Consider the following 19204-nt stretch of genomic DNA (forward strand, 5'->3'; position numbering starts at 1 on the left):
CCATGGGAAATAACTTTATCAACTAGAATACAGCGCTTATGTACAGTTCCTTTTGCCTTTAGTCTTAAAGACTCCACTAATTTCCAAAGGTATTTAGATCAGCACCTTTCCTCTATCCCTTGCAGTGATACTATACAGTTAGATTCTGTGTAGTGTTCATTTCTTCCTGGGATCCTCTGACCGCCTAAAAGATTTTTTTTTTAATTTGCATGCTTGTTTGACAAGTCCATAATGTTATGTATCTACCATTATAATATAATGCAAAATAATTTCGCCACCCTACAAGTTCTCCTGTGCTTCACGTATGAACCCTCCCTTCCTCACACACCCCTAGCAACTATTGATCTTTTTACTGTCTCTAGTTTTGTTTTCTCCAGAATGTTTTTGAGACACTTTTTTTTCTAGAGACACTTTTTGATTCTAGAGAGCATTCAGGAAGGGAGGGAGAAAAAGAGGGAGAGAAGCGTCTGTGAAAGAGAGAAACATTGATTGGTTGCCTCCTGCATGCATCCTGACCAGGGACTGAACCCACAACCCAAGCATGTTCCCCAACCGGGAATTGAACCTGTAACCTTTCAGTTTGTGGGACAGTGCCCAGCAAACTGAGCCACACCAGCCAGGGCTGTTCTTGAGATATTTTTAAAATCACTTTATAAAGGCAACCTTTGATTTCTCTGACCTATATACCATTTTCCCCAAAACACCAACTCAGTATTCTTAATTGAACAAAATATTTCTAATAAGTAAGAATTAAGGTGGGTAGAGGGGGTAAGTGAAGGTGGAAGAGGGTATAGATGGGATAAATGGTAATGGAAAAAAAGACAAAAGAAAAAGAATTCAGGTCTTTGCATTCACTTTGTTCATATACAACTATGTGAGGTCATTGAACTTTTTGTTTTGGGGAGAAGTTGGTAGGGGAAGGCAGGAAGTGGAAATATGATAAGTCCTGTATAAATGGCAGCTAGCAAGTAGATATTCACTTGTGGGGAGGAGCATTAACTTTAATCTAAATATGCTTTTATTTATTTCTGAGGGTTATATTTAACTTGATAATGCTTTCGATGATTAATGTGAATGTTACTTTGGTCTGTAGTGTATCTCTTAAGAATGTAACTATGAAATAGATGCAGCAAATATATGATTATTTCAAAATGGTTTCCATTCTAATGAGAATTCTATAAGATGAGTGTTTTAGACGTCTTTCGGAGTGCTTATTTAGGGGAAATAACAACTTTTACATTCTTAGCTCTCCCTTGTGATTTAGTACCACCTTTATATACATATGCATGAAAAATCCTGAAATTAGAATCCTTACCTCTGCCAGTAAGAGATTATTTGTTATGGTCCAATATCAGCCATTTTGTGTTGCTGTTTGCCATGAAGAATTCATATATTCACATTCCGGTACTAAAATTCTTATGTTTTAAAGCAGTTTGGGGGGTTAAACTTAAAAATGTCTTTAGGAGTTATGACATCATCAAAGTTGTACCATGTAGCCAACAGTACAGGAAAATAAAGGTTAAAGCATAGACTTCAAGTTTGTATTCTAGCTTTGCTGCTTAACTGTGTGATCCACAGGCAAATTATTTACCCTCTCTGAGCATCACATTTCCTCATCTGTAAAATACAGATGATATTACCTCTCCTATGAGATGATAGTAGGGATTAAATGAGGTAAAGCATGTAGCACAGTGCCTGGTACATAGATATGGCTCAATAAATACATTCTAAAATCAAAACGTGCAAAGCAGCAAGAAAATGGATGGAAGTTTCAAAGGTTTATACTAGTGTACATCTCTCTGTGAAACAGTTATTATTTGGACCAGACCAATAAGAAAAATGAATGATTCCTTTCTTTTTTAATTTTAAAAGTTGTCTCAAGGCAGGGCTAATTGTTCTTCAAACCCAGGAAATGCTCACCTCAGCAAATTTAGCATGCTAATAGTGGTTGTCAGCATGGACATACTGTTGTCTCCCTAGGCACCACTTGGGAGTGTTCCTGGGATTTTTACAGGAGGGGCCAGGATGCAAAAGACCTTGTTATACATGAGACAGGCTTGCATGATGATTTATTGTGTTTTAAACTACCGCATCAATAGCATACCATTAAGACACACTAGACTGTGCCCCAGCCAGCCAGCTAGTGTGGTTCACTTGGTTGGACATTGTCCTGCAAACCTAAAGGTTTCTGGTTCGATCCCCAGTCAGGGCATGTAAGGAAGTGAGCCAATTGATATTTCTCTCCCTCCTCTCTTTCTCCTTCCCTTTCCCTTGTTTAAACAACAACAACAAAAAAGACATACTAAGACTAGATTGATAACTTACATACTATCTTTTAAAATATATATCTATATCTTTGATTGATTTTTAGAGAGAGAGAGGGTGGTGGGGGGACATCAATTTGTTATTCCATTTGTTTATGCATTCATTGGCAGCTTTTTATATGTGAATTGACAGGGGATTGAACCCACAACCTTGGGAAATCAGAGTGGCACTCTAACCAACTGAGCTAGCTACCCAGCCAGGACTTATCTTTAAACTTCTTTTTTGAGTACATTCTGGGTGTCACAGATCTAGCAAATATGTCAGTGAACAAAGCAAAGCCAAGCCTCAGTGTCTGGGACATCGTATAAACCAGGGAGTGACTGACTCCTCAGCTTCAACCAAGTTGTTGCCTACTGTTACTAGACCTCTGATTTTTCAAAGGAAAGCCAGATATCCAACTTTTTATGTAAAGTGTCCCTATTCTAAAGTGTGGCTCAACTTTTTTAAAAATCTAAATACTACCAAAGCATATGGGTAGGCTGGATTCAGCTCATAGACCATTGGTTTGTAACCTGTGATATAATTGTTTTAGGAAGTGAGCTAAAATTCTGGCAGAGGTAACAGTTAGGGCCATAACAGCACTGTTGATATTTTCTGAGCTTAGAAAAGGTTGTGGAAGGAAAGCACTAGGTGTCACGACCATTTTCTAGTTTGGAGAATTATAGCATCAGAGCAGAGCCCTGGGGAAGCTTCCTCTGTTGAGGAAGAGGAATTCAATTGGGAGAAAGAGAAATCCCAGCAGCTTGCTGTGTCTTGTGGTGCCCGTACTCCTGATTTAGGTAGGATAGGTGCACTACTGGAGGAAGCCTGAGTGACTGCACTGCAAAGCATACCATCCCAGACCCCCAGTCTTCGTCCTGCCTTCAGAAAGAGTCCCTGCAAAGCTAATAGGCAGTAAAGGCTCGACCCTACAGAATCTCCTGAGTTTTGTGGCTTTGGAACTGTGATTTATGCCTTTACTGTTTCCTCTTTCTTGAGCTCAGCTTACCGCCTACACAACTCCACAGCCCACAGCTGTGGCCATCTGTGCTTTAGTGGGGGTGTTTCAGGGTGTCCCAGGAATTTGGTCATGTTGTAGCTTAGCCAGTACAGGTCAGATACTGCCTTGAGTCCTCTGCCTGGTTTTAAGGTGTCAAATCATCACTCATCACTTTGTAGAAAAACTAGCATCCCCATATAATTAATGCTAAGAGACAAAGCCCATGTGTACTTTGTATAGTTGTTGCATACATTCATATACAGTTAACCCTTGAACATTGTGAGGGTCTAGGGGTGCTGACCCCCATGCAGTTTAATATATGTATATAACTTTGGATTCCCCCAAAACTTACATGCAGTTGTCTTTCAATATCCATGGGGGATTGGTTCCAGGACTGCCTCCCCCTGTACCCAATACTAAAATCTGCAGATGTTCACAGTCCTTATAGAAAATGGTGTACAACAGTCCATACAGTTGGTCCTCTGGAACTGTGGATTCCCAACCAAGGATCAAAAATACTGTTTTAAATACGTGGTTGGTTGAATTTGAAGATGTTGACAGCTGGGGACATGTATGGCCAACTGAACGTTTGTTGAAAAAATTGCATATAAGTGGACTTGGGCCGTTCAAACCCATGTTCTAGGGTAAACTGTATTTGGACAAGAATAGATTGTATGTTTTGCTCTGTATCATATCCACATCTATAAGATACTATATGACACTGCTTCATTTTGATTGTGGGATTAAATACAAAAATATAGTATGTTACTGTAAAACTTTTTTTAAAAAGATATTTATTTATTTTTAGAGAGGGGAAGGGAGGGAGGAGGGAGAGAAACATTGATCAGTTGCTTCTTGCATGCCTCCAGCTGGGTCCCTGGCCCACAAACCCAGGCATGTGCCCTGACTGGGAATCAAACCAGCAACCTTTCCATTTGTGGGATGATGCCCAACCCATTGAGCCATACCAGTCAGGGCTAAAACTAAGTGTTTTTTAAGGAAACTGGCACATCTTACTGACTGGAAGATTTTTTTTATCTGTTGTTGCCTTAACCTCCCAGTGAGCAGAAAGGAAAAGAATTTTTTTTTTTTTTTTTTTAAGAAATGGCTCAGTTAGTTGGTTGGTGTGTCACCCCTGTAACTAAAAGTTTGCAGGTTCGCTTTCCCAGTCCAGGGGCATATGGAAGGCAACCTATCGATGCTTCCCTCTTGTATTGCTATTTCTCTCTCCCATCCTCTCTCTCTAAAATACAATGAAAGAAAAATGTCCTCAGGTGAGAATTAAAAAAAAAAATTACATACATAGTTTCTTAAGGAGAAGACATTTTAAAATCAGTTTAGATTTCTACTCTTAATGAAAAGTAGACCTACTAATCTTTTCAGATGGTAGCCATCTTTGCGGGTGTGTAAGTTGTTGGCTTCGATTTTAAAGATACTTTTAAATGTTTTTTCAAAGACAAGTACTTGTAACAATTTTTTTAACAGGCTGCTTTTTCCCTTTAGCTCTGCTTCTCATATGTCTTAAAACAGCTATTTGTGTACAAGGAGTCATTCCTTTCCTCTCAGTTCTCCATCTCCCATACACCTGTAACCCCCTGTTTGGATGATAAACTATTGAGAGTTTGCTGCCTTTTTTACCCCATCTAAAGACAGGCGCACATCATCACTGTACTGGGAACATGACATAGTGGAAAGAACAGACTATAGAAAAGGCAGGCTTGGATTTCAGTCACCATTCTGCCATGTGCCCATTCTCAGAGTTTGTTTTCTTATTTGTTAAAAGGAGATAATCATAGCTACCTTTCAGGGCATAGGCGTTCAGTAAAGGGTAGCTGATACCAACTGTGCCAACAATTAACAGTAGCTTTGGCCTAGGTAGCACCAGAGATTGCGAAGCCTGACAAAGCTAGCTGAGACCCGGAGCTCCTAAGTGTTCTCAAGTATGCGGAACCCAAGCTTTCGACACCTGAAGCTTTTGTTTTTATTGACCCTTGTTGGCTTTTCTTCTTTCTCATAAAAAGGCAGTTGTATTGCTCCTATACTTTAAAGACAAAATTATGATTGAGAAATGAATAAAATTGTTCTTTGAAGCCACTAGTAAAGCTCAAGTTAAGCCTTTGGGTGCTTCAGAAGCTCTTTATTGACGATGATTAAATAACCATCAAGTGTTCTGAATGTAGTTAGCCCCTGAAATATAAGGGAATTATTTCCTGCTAGAAAAGCTGTTATCATTTTTGTAAATACAAGCAGATTCAATTATGTAAGGTCATTCCTATCATCAGTGAATTTTACTTTTTTTTCATTTTATCTAATAGATATTTCTTGAACACCTAGTCTATGCTAGGCCCTTTGTCTAGTTAATTGTATGCCCTCTAAGGAGATACTGAATTAGGAAATATAAGAACTATAGGTCTTCCTGTCGTCTAAATGAAAATCCTAAAGCCTAAGAACTATGCTGTCCAGTAAGGTAGCCACAACAAACTACAGGTGTCTGCTGAGCACTTGAAATGTGGCCAGTTTGAATTGAGATGTGCTGTAAGTATGAAATACACACTGGATTTCAAGAACTTAGTTTGAAAAAGAATATGTAAACTAGCTTATTAGTAATTTTTATATTGAGTACATGTTAAAACAGTATTTTAAAACATTTTATTTATTTGTTTTTAGAGAGAGCGGAAGAAGGGAGGGAGAAAGAGGGAGAGAAACATTGATGGGTTGCCTCTCATACATTCTCCGACTGGGGACTGAACCCACTACCTAGGCATATGCCCTGACTGGGAATAGAACTGGTGACCTTTCTGTTTGCTGGAAGATGCCCAACTAACTGAGCCACACTGGTCAGGTCAAAACAATATTTTTATATATTGGGTTTAAAATATATATATAAAATAGGGGATTTGGTCAAGATGGCGGCGTAGGCAGACATGGTAAGCCTTCATACCACCAAATCAAAATTACAACTAAAATATAGAACAGCATCACAACTGTCAGAAGTCAAGTCTGACAACTACAGATTTAAAGAAACCACATCCATCGAGATGGGTAGGAGGGGAACAGATGCAGAATGGGCTGGTCCCTCACCCATATGTGGTAGATAAAAATTCGGGAGGAATTTTCGGCCAGGTCCTTAGTTGGGGTCACACAGTAGGCAACTGTACATTGATGTTTCTCTCCCTCTCTTTCTCTCTCTCTTCCCCTCTCTCTAAAAATAAATAAATAATTTTTTTTTTTTTTTTTTTAAAGAGTGAGGGAGGAGTCCCAGCCCCAGCCCCTGCCTAGGGTTCCAGTGCCAAGAAAATGAATCCCCACAACTTCTGGTTACAAAAACCAGCAGGGATTGAGTTGGTGGAAGAAACTGATGGGGCCCCAAGCAGTTCTCTTAAAGAACCCACACACGGACTCACCTGCTCAGACTCACTCCCTCTGAGCTCCAGCACCAGGGTAGCAGCTTGAAAGGCACCAATGGCATACTGGGAGAAACTGGTATGTCTGGCATCAAGGCAGGCAGAGGCCATTGTCCCTCTTCTGAGCTGGCAAGCTGGTACCATATCTTAGACTCCATCAACATGGCTGACACTGTTTGAACTGCCTCGGAGATCCCAGAGACTCGGCCCCACCCAACTTTCAGGCCCACCCAAGCTGCTTTTCCATGGGAATGGCTGGTCTTGGCTGATGCTTTGAAGCTTCCTGAATCCTATCAAACAAGCAACAGCTGGCCTCAGTGACCCCACCCCCACCTCCCCGCCCCAAGCCCAGCACTAGCAGCAGCCAGCCTAGATTCACAGTTTGGCTTCACCTGGGACTCTCCAAGCCCTGCACAAGTAGCAGCCATCTCAGATTGCTTTATAGCTCAGGCAGGGTGCCCAGGGAAAAACACAGGTGGGTGCTGACCTTGGCCTGCAACACCTGGGAAACCCCTGGGTCAGTGCACCCAGTATGCATCTGCAGACCGTGTCAGAGCACCACCACCCTACCCTTGCGCATCTGATCCTTCATGGAGGATGGAGGTTGGTGGTCAGTGGTTACAGCCAGTGTTTGCAGCTGACTGGCCTGGGTAAATCCCTCTCATTGATCTGCCAATAGCAACCAAGGCTCAACTACAAGAGGAGGGTGCACTCAGCCCACACAAAGGGCGTACCTCGAGTACCCACCTTGGGTGAAAGGGGAGGCTGTGCCACTGCACCCTACATTAGACCATACTACCAACACAGGGAGTCAGAGCTGCTCTACCTAATACACAGGAACAAACAAAGGGAGGCTGCCAAATTGAGGAGGCAAATATTGCCCAAATGAAAGAACAGAACAAAACCCCAGAAAAAGAACTAAATGAAACGGAGATAGCCAAGTTATCAGATGCAGAGTTCAAAATACTGGTGATCATGTTGCTCAGAAAAATAATTGAGTACAGCCACAAAATAAAGGAAGAAGTGAAGGTTATATAAAATGAAATAAAGAAAAAATATACAGGGAGTGGGAAGGAAACTGGGATTCAAATCAACAATATGGAACAAAAGGAAGAAATAAGCATTCACCCGGAACAGAAAGAAGAAACAAGAATTGAAAAACATGAGAGGATTGGAAATCTCTGGGACAACTTTAAACGTGCCAACATCCGAATCATTGGGGTGCCAGAAGGAGAAGAGGAAGAACAAGAAGTTGAAGACTTATGTGAAAAAATATGAGGGAAAACTTTCCTAATTTGGTGAAGGAAATAGACATACAAGTCCAGGAAGCACACAGAGTCCCAAATAAGCTAGACTCAAAGAGGACCACACGAAGACACATCATCATTAAAATGTCAAAGGTGAAAGATAAAGAATCTTAAAAGCAGCAAGAGAAAAGCAGAGTTCCTACAAAGGGGTTCCTATAAGACTATCAGCAGATCTCTCAAAAGAAACTTTGCAGGCAAGAACAGACTGGCAAGAAGTATTCAAAGTGATGAAAAGCAAGGACCTACAACCAAGATGACTCTATCCAGCAAAGCTATCATTTAGAATGGAAGGGCAGATGAAGTGCTTCCCAGACAAGGTAAAGCTAAAGCAGTTCATCACCACCAGGCCATTGTTATATGAAATGTTAAAGGGATTTACTTAAACAGTAAAATGACAACAAACTCACAACTGTCAACAACAGAATCTAAAAAATAAAAACAAAAACCAATCAAACAACCAGAATGGGAGCAGAATCATAGGTATGGGGATCATTTGGAGGGTTATCAGCTGGGAGGGAGAATGGGGAAATGGTGCAGGATCAAGAAACATAATTGGTAGGAACAAAATAGACGGGGGGAAGTTAACAGCATAGGAAAGGGTGAAGCAAACGAACTTACATGCGTGACCCATGGACATAAACTAAGGCAGGGATTTCTGGAGGGAAGGGGTTACTGGGCAGAGGGGGACAAAGGGAAAAATTTTGGGACACCTGTAACAGTATAATCAATAAAATATACTTTAAAAACATATAACAGGTGAAATTAATTTTAACTTTCTCAGTGTGGCTACTAGAACATTTTAAATGAGTTACATTATATTTTTATTGGACAGTGCTGCCTTAGAGTTTCAGTGACTTGCCAGAGTAGTACTCCTGTGACTGCTGTGAATTACAGATTGCCTTAAGCACTAAGGACTTTAATTTAAAATGTAAACTATTTCTAAGTCTAATTTGTTAATCCAATAGAATCTCTTAGCGTTTTGGATTTGGGATGTTTTAAAGAGGCAAACCGGAAAAATATGCCCATTGATTCAGTAGCCTGAACCTATTTTTCTTTTCCTGTAAGCATTCACAAATTATTGGGGATCCCTGGTACCCAATATTTTTTGGAGTGGGTGTGCAGGAGGTAGGGGGCAAATTTCATCTAAAGATTCATCTATATACTTTTCTATTTTACTAGCTAGATTGGGTTAGTATGGTAAAATTGATTTTTGCCATTTAACAAACATTTGAGCAGGTAAGGCTGTGGAAATGTAATGGTGAATAAGGCATTGCGCCTGAATAGAACTACATGCTTTCTATTTGCTTTTTGTTTTGTTTTGACTTTTAATTTGGAAATAATTCCAAACTTACAGAAATTGCAGAATAAAAATAGTAGAAAAGAACGCCGTATACCCTTTATCCGGATTCACCTGTTAAAATTTTTTTTTTGTTTGCTTTATAATTTGCTGCCTCTATGTGCCTAATTTCTAAATATAGGGATATTCTCATATATAACCACGGCACAGTTACCAAGTCAGTAAACTTAGTAAATTCAATAAATCTAACATTAATAGAATATTTTTCATTTAGTATATAGGATTCTGTGTAGGATCAGATATTCAAGTTAGTTTTCATGACTATCTCCTTGGATCTGTGATATTTTTCTAGATTTAGTCTTTTTATGACATTAGCATTTTTAAGATGACATTCTCAACCCCCACACCCCCTGCTTTTTTTTTTTTTTTTTAATAGAATAGTTCTCATTTGAGGTTTGTCTAGTTTCAGGTTATACATTCATGACTGGAATACTATAAAGTGATGTGTTATTTTCAGGATATCGCATCTGGAGGTGTACACTGTCCATTTGTCCTTTGTTGGTGGTGTTAATTTAATCACCCAGTCAAGATGTTGCTCGATTTATCCACTGTATCGTCAAAATCCCCCCCCCCACTTTGCAACTAATGAGCAATTTGGAGAGGAGATACTTTAAGACCATTTATATATCCTACTACCCCTCATTTAGATTTCCCTCTAGATTTAGCATCCATTGATGATTCTTGCTTGAAGCAGTCAGTATACTGTGATGGCTACAAAAGGATGCTTTTTCCAGTTCCAGCACTCCCTGTGTGCTTACCAGTTGGATTCTCCTGTAAGTAAAACCCCTCCCTTCTCGGTGCTCAAATTGTCACAAATTTTGTCAGGTGGATCCTCTTCAAGCTGACTCAACATGTTCTATGACCAGCTCCCATCCTTTTTTTGAGTACTTCCTTACTCTGGCATAACATCACATTTTAGGTGGAGCTACAGTTTTATATGAGACCTTCAGGTACACAGGTAGCTTCAGTATAGTGTGTTTGGGTTTCCCATTAGGATAAGCACAGCCTGCTCTGAGTGTAAGCATAGTGGAGGGTCCTCCAGCCCAGTGTAGAAGAGGCAAGGCCGCAAGACTAAGGGGTAGGGTAGGGGGTGAGTCAGTGGGAGGTGCCATCAGTGCCAACATGTAGGGATCAGTATAACTTGGAGAAGCAGAGGGGAGAGAGGAAGATAGAAAAGCATCTCAGGAGAGAGATGACACCCTCACAAAAGGCAGCACAGGACATCCATGCTAAGGGTCACACATGGCTGTTAGATTTGGATAAAGAGAATGTAGGGGACATGATCAGATTTGCTTATTAGAAAACAAATTCTCTGGCTGTGATGTGGAGGAAGGCAAGACCAGAGGCAGGGAGACCAGCAGGAAGTTGATGAGAATAGTATTCAGACATGCCCTGAATAATACTAACGAATGCTTCCTTGACTTCTGACTGTTTTCCATTTAAATTTTACTATTGTTATTTCCATTTTACAGATGAAGCTTCAAAGGCTTAAGGATTGAGTATCTTTTCTAGAGACTAATAAATAGTAGAACCAGGGTGTAAACCATGACCCACTTGATTTCACACACTGTTTAGTTGGTTGTGCAAGAACAGGAAGTCAGGGATCACACCCTAGTTTCTAATTTTGTTAACTGAGTGGTAACATTCATGGAGAGAACAGAGCGCCTTTGTGGAAGGGTTGTGGTAAGGAGTTCCTTTTTGGACAGACTGACTGATATCTTCGGGCATATCTTTATGATGTTGTGTTTTAGGCAATTGGCTATGTAACTGGACTCTTGGAGAGAATATGATGCTTAAGATCCCAATTTCAGAATCATCAGCCTTTAAATGTTTTTGAAACCTCTTAGCAGTGGCTGCGATCACTGGGCAAAACCAAGTAGAATGAGAAGAGGGTTAGGGTTAGGGCAAAAAGGAGAGAAACATTAATGTGATGACAGGTGGGAAGAAAGCAGGCTAGTATGATGTCATAGAGACTGCATTTCAGAGGTCAAGGGGGCTAGGGACCAGAAAATACATCATCCGGATTTAGCAGCAGAAAGAAGATGGACAGAATTTCAGTATAACAGTTGAGATACGCTACATTAGAATAGACTAAGAGTGAATTGCAGGGATCAGAATAATACAAGGTGGCCAGAAGGCCCATGTATGTGCACACTGAAAGTTATCTGTATTCTTCACCCACGCTTTACTTCTGTGTTGATGGTTGAAAGTCATTAAAGCAGTCCCTAATAGCTCTTTTTCTCTATGGTTAGGCAGTGTCTTATACTTAAGGGCTTTGTGGCATCTTGTAGACACAAAGAGTACATAATTCTTCATAGTCTTTAACTTGGAAGGAAGAAGAGAGGCAGCTAGATGCCCAGTAAGTCAGCAGATGGCATGCAAAATGAAATTCCGTGCCTATAATAGTCAAATTAGAGATTCCATGGTATTTTATTTTTTAGTTTTCTACTTAATTATAAATCAGCAAAAGTAAATCAATATTCTCCTTAAATACTTTTTTATTTTTTAAATATTCCCTGTATATCTCTACATTGCTTTAAGTAATGGTATGTAAAGTTCTGGGGCCTGTTTGCAAGAATAGAACATTTGTTGTGGGATGACTCTCCCTTATGTGTGTGATTTAGACATGTGTTTTATAATTATGGTTTCCATGAATCCTATGAAGATGCAGGTGATTACTTTTCATTCTTTTTTTTAAAAGATTTTATTTCATTTTTAGACAGAGGGGAAGGTAGGGAGAAAGAGGAGAGAAACATTCATGTGAGAGGGAGACATTCATCTGTTGGCTCTTTTGTAGACGCCCAACCCCCAACCCAGGCATGTCCCTGACAGGAAATTGAACCAGAGACCTTTCCCTTTGCAGGACGATGGCTAACCCACTGAGCCACACTGGTCAGGGCTACTTCTCATTCTTAAAAATACTTGACTATCTATATCTAGCAAGTGGCCATAGCAAAAATATTATGAGATTGTATGGTATGTGCCGTATGTTTTTCTCCCCTTTTAAAACAGGGAAATAAGGATTAAAAGATGGATTAGTAAATTGACCCTTGATGCTGCGGTTGATTTATGATTTCATTATACTGCATTAGTTGCCTTGTTTTTCATGGGTGCTTAACTCAACTAGTGCCCATAAAATTGGGAGTCAGTTTCCTCTACTCAAATGATACTCCCACATCCTGCCATTTCAGCACCTGTCCCAGTGGCATCAGAACTAGGTGAAAGCTTAGCTGGGCAGGTCTGGCTAATGATGGACCACCACCACCATTTTTGAAAACAAAGGATTCCACATTTCCATTTTTGTTTGCCCAGGTGTTTTATTTAGACATTGGGTTTCCTTCACTCAGACTTCAAATTCAAACCTTTTGGCTTGAAAGTATAGTAAGGCAAACACGACAAGTGTGCTTTGTGGTGATGTTATCAAGCCCTTGTTTTCTTATTTTATTATTTCAGACACCAAAATGAGTACTCTGTTTTAGAGAAGGGATGTGATAGCCCTTGGGAAAACATGGGTGATTATGTATAAGTAGATTTTCTCAAGGCTAGAAAAATATAGTTGCCAAATAATAGTACTCTATGCTTTTAATCTAGCTGCTGCTTGTTTTGTTTGAAACTGAAGGAGGGAGTTGTCAATTTTCCAACATTGGAACTGGGTATACTTATGTAGGTCTCTCCATTTGAATATATTAATGGTTTGTATTTGAATAAAGTGAACTATGTAATTAAATTTAATCATACCTTAATTTCTTTTGATAGAAAATGACTACGGTGTTGGAAGAACATTACTATCGGAAGGCCGGTTAGCATCCATTTCCTAAGAGAACCTTGACCACCATTTGCTCTGGCATGGCGCAAAGCAGTCCTCAGCTTGATATGCAGGTTCTCCTTGACCTCCGACAACGTTTCCCTGAGATTCCGGAGGGTGTGGTGTCTCAATGCATGTTACAGGTAGATTACCCACCAATGATAGTGACGTTAAGCTAATTTTTCCTTTTTAGAGCTGGCTTTGTGTTGTGGTGAGTAGAGCTTGGTTAAATTTTCTTGTGTAGGGGTTGGGAGTGATATTTAGAGCAGAATTTCTCAACTTCGGTTCTGTCAGCATTTTAGGCTGGATAGTCTTTGTTGTGGTGGTCTGCCTTGTGCATTGTAGAATGTTTAACAGCGTCCCTGACCTCCACTCACTAGATGCCAACAGCATCTCCCCACTTGTGACAGCCGAAAATGTCTTGATGGCATTGGCGAATGTCTGACGGAAGGCAAAATCTCCCCCGTTGAGAACCAGTGATTTAGAGAAAAAAATTCATGTAGCAGAAGAGAAAACAAGATTCCCACATTTCACTTCTTAAATCGCTGGGGCTGTGTCATCAGTCCCCAAATCTGTAGAACTGAATTTTGAATCTGAAATTTATAACTACTTAGAGACTAATTTTGAGCCTGTATTTAGAATTTTGTAGCATTCACTCCCTTTCTTACTGTTTTCCTAATTGGTAAATGCTTCTTAATATATCTAATTTTAAGTGTAAGACCCCTTTCTTTTCTTTAATCACATTGCTTTTGTCTTGTCCTCTTTTGAAATAAAGATATTTCACCTCTGATAGACCATGTCTTTCCACCCAAGAGGCAACAGAGAAGCAGTCCTAACACTGCCCCTGTTGATGATTATTACATCATCCATCGCAGGGTCTCTAGAGTTTGGGGTTGGTTGTAGCATTTCCCTTTTTGGTTGAAGTTTGGGAGCAGCACTTCTGTCTTGCCCACTGGACTCCCTCGACCAGTTCAGGCTCTACCTTTCTGCAGGATATAACCTAAACCCACGTACAGTTGACGTTAATTACAAATAGACTCATGGAACAGTGGTGGTAACAGAGGTGCTTCCTTTGTCTGCAAGCCCGTCTACGAGGTCTAGACCTTTGGGCTTATGATTTTAGTGTTATAGCTTGTCTTTGGGATTTTGTTTTATTTTTTCTAACACACATTCCCAGTCTGAATCTCTGCTCTATACTTTACCCTCTCGTTTTGGTCTCTGTAAAGGTATTTCCCACTGGAGGGAAACCCAAGTGAGGCTCTGGTTTAAAGCACTTCCTAGCAATCTCCTAGGGCCCCACCTAGCTCGGAATTTTTTTTTCTTTAATTTTATTTTATTTATCCTGTTATTACCTGTGTTTTTTTCATGGCTTAGTGTCTTCATCTCACTAAAGGAATGGAACTGTAAATTCAACTCAGTGAACATTTGGTGATAATTTACATTGTCCTTATTAGTCTTTTACTTTTTTGTTCCTTTGGGATTAATGGAGTTAATTGATATGGAATTTATCGCCTACTGGGTCTGGAAAGTTTCTCTATTTGCATTAAAATATATGAGACTCTGTAATTTGCATTTAATAAGTAATCCTTACAGCCTCTCTGGGCTGTCATCCCTCAATTTAGGATCACTTTTTAAGAAGAGTAGGATGCTTTTTTGCCTTGGTTCCTTCAAGAGTGTTCAAATATGTCTTTAAACAATTTTGATTTTTGCATTCCTCATGTTTACTGTTTGAAAAAAATTTTAAGACATTTAGGAGGTCAAATGTGACATTCAAGTGTTCTGATGGTATTCTTTTTAAAATACTTCTGTAAACATAATACTTAAATATCTTTTATTTGTGATTTAAAATTTTTCTTCATAGGAAAACTTACTTGTCACTGTAGACATGTATTTGAAATAGGCTGACAAATCCAACTTTGTATCATTTTGTATTTGGACCCTTTTTGCAACAGTACTAATTAGGCTACCTAATTCAATGTAGAAAACTGCTTTAGGTCTCAAATAAAACTCTGGCTTGTGTTCTCCCCTTAATCCATTGGTTTATAAAATCTTTAAGGAGATAGTTTTATTTTCACTTTGCATATTTTTTTCCTTCAGCTATGTCAGTGACATTTTCTAGTTGGCAATCAATTTGAATCCTTTGGCTCCAAATTTACTTAATACTAGTGTTTCTCCCTTGATCAGCATGATTTCCAAGAAGAATAAGAAAAAAACCCAGACTTTGAGAGTTCTAATTATTCTTAAATTTCAACATTATGTTTTTCTATAGCTCAGTATTTTTAAAAGTATTTGAATTTGAGTATCAAAAGCTTTATGTAAGAATAGGATAAAAGTTATCTATGGAGTTTTAATAATGCCAATTCTTTAGACTTCTGAGAATTCATTTTGCCAACTTTTTTTTTGTTCGACCAAATGACCAAATCTTCTTTACTGTACTTTTGGCCTAACATACTCTCCCTTGAAATTTCTGTGTTTAGGGGAAAGAGCACTGGAAGTCAGGAGACCTAAACTAGACCTGGCTCTTCAGTTAACTAGTGAAGTGCTTGTTGTCAAGCCACGCAACTTCCCAGGCAGGCATCCGTTTCCTTATCTGTAAATGAGTTTTCCCAGCTCTAAAATTGCAGCACTGCATGTCCTGTCTTAGGTTTAACCTTATTTGGTTCTCGGCAGAAGCATAGTGTTTCCTTTCATTTTTACATAAAACGTACTTATCCTTAAAATAAATACATGGTAATAGGTATGTATGTGCATATTTGTATGTATACGTATGAACTACAGTGAAGGTGATGATAATTGAGAAACGTTTTAATAAATTATTTCAAAGGCAATGAATAATAGTATTTTGGGCTAATAAAATTTTGTATTTTAATGGAAAACTACCTTGGTATCTTAAAGTTTAAAACAGAGGGAACCTATTAATAGTTTCATTACTGTTGATTGGAACATCCAAAATGTTTGTTTGCTATTATTACCATATTTGCATGTATGCATATAACTAAAAAAATTCAAATCCTTAAATGATTTTGAAAAATTACCAAGCTACCTTCATTGGGTAAAAACTCAAAAGACTGTAGGAATGTAAAGAATTTCATTAAGTCAGTCAAGACCTGGTTTTGTGTTAAATTACTGTAATTTTGGTGAAGTCATGGAGCCGTAGTTCAAAAAAGTGTTTTTTTTTAAACTATGTTTTTGTTTAGCCTGATCTTTCATAATGATACTGACAGTTGACGTTGTATAGGGATAACATTGGTTAAAAGAAAAGTGAAGATTGCTTTAGAATTTTTATTTTTTGACTCTAGGAACTTTATTATAATTTTTTTCTCCTTTTGTGATTTCAGTAGCTTTAGAAACTAAAGCATGATTATTTTCATGTTTATCAGTTTAAATATTAATGCTGGCTATTACTTATACTTGTATATTGCAGCAATTATGGTGAATCCAAGATTAGCCCAACATTTTAATTTGTTGAGATGCAGCAAGTATAAAATGAGTCCTGGATTTGGAGTCAGAAAAGTTTGGCTTGAGTCACAATGTTCATTAGTAGGTACTTTATATTTCTGTAGCAGTAGCAGTAGCGGTAGTACTAGTTATGTGAGCTAAATGTCTTTAAAATATAAATTGTTTGAGATCTCCTTTTCAGGATAGATGACCATGAAGCATTTTGTACTTAAAATATTGTTCTCTGCTTATTCTATGACAGTCATATTTGCATAACTCTCAAAGTTTGACTTTTTTAGGATTTGTTAATCTTGCCAGTGTGACTTTTACCATTTTTCTCCCCTAGAATAACAACAACCTTGAAGCCTGTTGCCGAGCCCTTTCCCAGGAGAGTAGCAAATACTTATATATGGAATACCATAGTCCTGATGACAACAGGATGAATAGAAATCGCCTTTTGCATATTAACTTGGGTATCCATTCTCCTAGTAGCTACCACCCAGCAGATGGAGCCCAACTTAATGGTGGTCGAACACTGGTACATAGCTCAAGTGATGGACATATTGATCCACAGCATGCAGCGGGTAAACAGCTGATATGTTTAGTTCAGGAACCACATTCGGCTCCAGCTCTTGTGGCTCATACTCCGAGCTACAATCCGTTTTTTATGAATGAACACAACAGAAGTGCAGCTACTCCTCCTTCACAGCCACCTCAACAGCCATCTCCCATGCAAACAGGAATGAATCCGTCTGCTATGCAAGGGCCTTCACCACCGCCGCCGCCACCTCCTTCATACATGCACATACCTCGGTATAGTACAAATCCAATTACTGTTACAGTATCCCAAAACCTCCCTTCTGGACAGACTGTACCAAGAGCTTTACAAATTCTTCCACAAATTCCAAGCAATATCTATGGGTCTCCTGGTTCTATTTATATTAGACAGACATCTCAGAGTTCATCAGGAAGACAAACTCCTCAGAGTACGCCATGGCAGCCCTCACCCCAGGGCCCAGTGTCTCATTACAGCCAACGTCCTTTACCCGTTTACCCACATCAGCAGAACTATCAACCTTCTCAGTATTCTCCCAAACAACAACAGATCCCTCAGCCAACTTACCATTCGCCACCTCCTTCTCAGTGTACTTCACCCTTCAGCTCTCCACAGCATCAAGTGCAGCCTTCCCAGCTGGGCCACCCGAGTTCCCACGTCTTCTTGCCACCTAGTCCTTCAACTACTCCACCCCATATCTATCAGCAAGGACTTCCTAGCTATCACAAACAGGGAAATCATGCAGTAGCTTATTTCCCATATACAACAACTAACTTACCCAAAGGATCCATGAAGAAGATTGAAATTACAGTTGAGCCCTCTCAAAGGAGTCCTTCACCTATCAGTAATCAGCCATCTCCACGGAATCAGCACTCGCTCTACACAGCCACCACTCCACCTTCATGTTCTCCTTCAAGAGGCATAGCCAGTCAACCAAAACCTCCATTTAGTGTTAATCCTGTGTATATTACCTATACACAGCCAGCTGGACCTTCATGCGCTCCATCACCATCTCCTCGGGTGATGCCAAACCCAACTACAGTTTTCAAAATTACCGTGGGCCGAGCAACAACTGAAAATATCTTAAACTTAGTGGACCAAGAAGAACATTCTGCAGCCCCAGAACCTATTCAGCCTATTTCAGTGATACCAGGCTCTGGGGGAGAAAAAGGAAGCCATAAATATCACAGGAGCTCTAGTTCTGGATCGGATGATTATGCCTATACACAAGGTAATTAAATAAAGCCCTTTAATGAAATTTAATCTTTGTGGTGGGGTGGCAACTTCCTATTCAAAATGAAATAATTTATATTAGCTATTTAGTTTTAGTTAAATGTTTAGTAGTAATATTCAATAAATATTGAGCAATAGCATTGCTATTAAGAATAGGGTTAGTGCTTGAGCATCATCTACAGAGCTTCTTTTAAAATATGAAAATGTAAGCATGCACTAGTGACCTAATAAGACTTCTTTTTTTCAGTAAGAACAGTCATTGGGATAAAAATAATGTAGATAAGTGAAATTTATATTGTCATAAATACAAACTACAGAGTAGGAAAAAGATTCATAAAGGGCAGACTACAGTTTATCATGGTGAAAGAATTTGAATCTTTTCTCAAAGAGGATGGCTTGAAGTATGCAATGATATTTATAAATGTTTATTTGTAAGATGTTGGATTGATAATGAAGAACATTGTTAGATAGTTAAAAGTAGATTAACTAAATATAAAGAATAGATACTTTAAATAGTCTACTCAGATTAAGGCATCTGAGAGTTTAGTGAACACTAAAGTAATTGATTATAATTCAATATACCTGGTATTGAGCCTGTTTCAAAAAGGCATAGTTAAGGAGAATGTTAGGGAAACTTAAGGATTGCAGAACAAGAGTAACATAGATGATGTCATTTTGGCAGTAGTTACAAGCTAAATTAAAACAGATATGGAGGCAGAATAGCATCAGAGAGACATGAAAGTAAACACCAACTCAAGTTGAACGGCAGGGTTTCTTACAGGTATTTTATACATTAGCAA

General features: G+C 39.0%; 1 protein-coding gene across 1 annotated transcript in view; it reads left to right on the forward strand.

Annotated features, from left to right (window-relative positions):
* The window catches only part of TAB3 (TGF-beta activated kinase 1 (MAP3K7) binding protein 3), a 57587-nt gene that overhangs the window by 19181 nt on the left and 19202 nt on the right, over positions 1 to 19204 (forward strand). Inside the window, exons 2-3 of the mRNA XM_090264460.1 lie at positions 13129 to 13320; positions 16962 to 18402. Coding sequence (XP_090120586.1) covers positions 13219 to 13320; positions 16962 to 18402 — 1543 coding nt within the window. The 5' untranslated portion in view covers positions 13129 to 13218. The remainder of the gene's footprint in view (positions 1 to 13128; positions 13321 to 16961; positions 18403 to 19204) is intronic.

This window comes from Furipterus horrens, unplaced genomic scaffold, assembly GCF_987537825.1.
Source record: "Furipterus horrens unplaced genomic scaffold, mFurHor1.1.pri manual_scaffold_17, whole genome shotgun sequence".
Lineage (NCBI taxonomy): Eukaryota > Metazoa > Chordata > Mammalia > Chiroptera > Furipteridae > Furipterus > Furipterus horrens.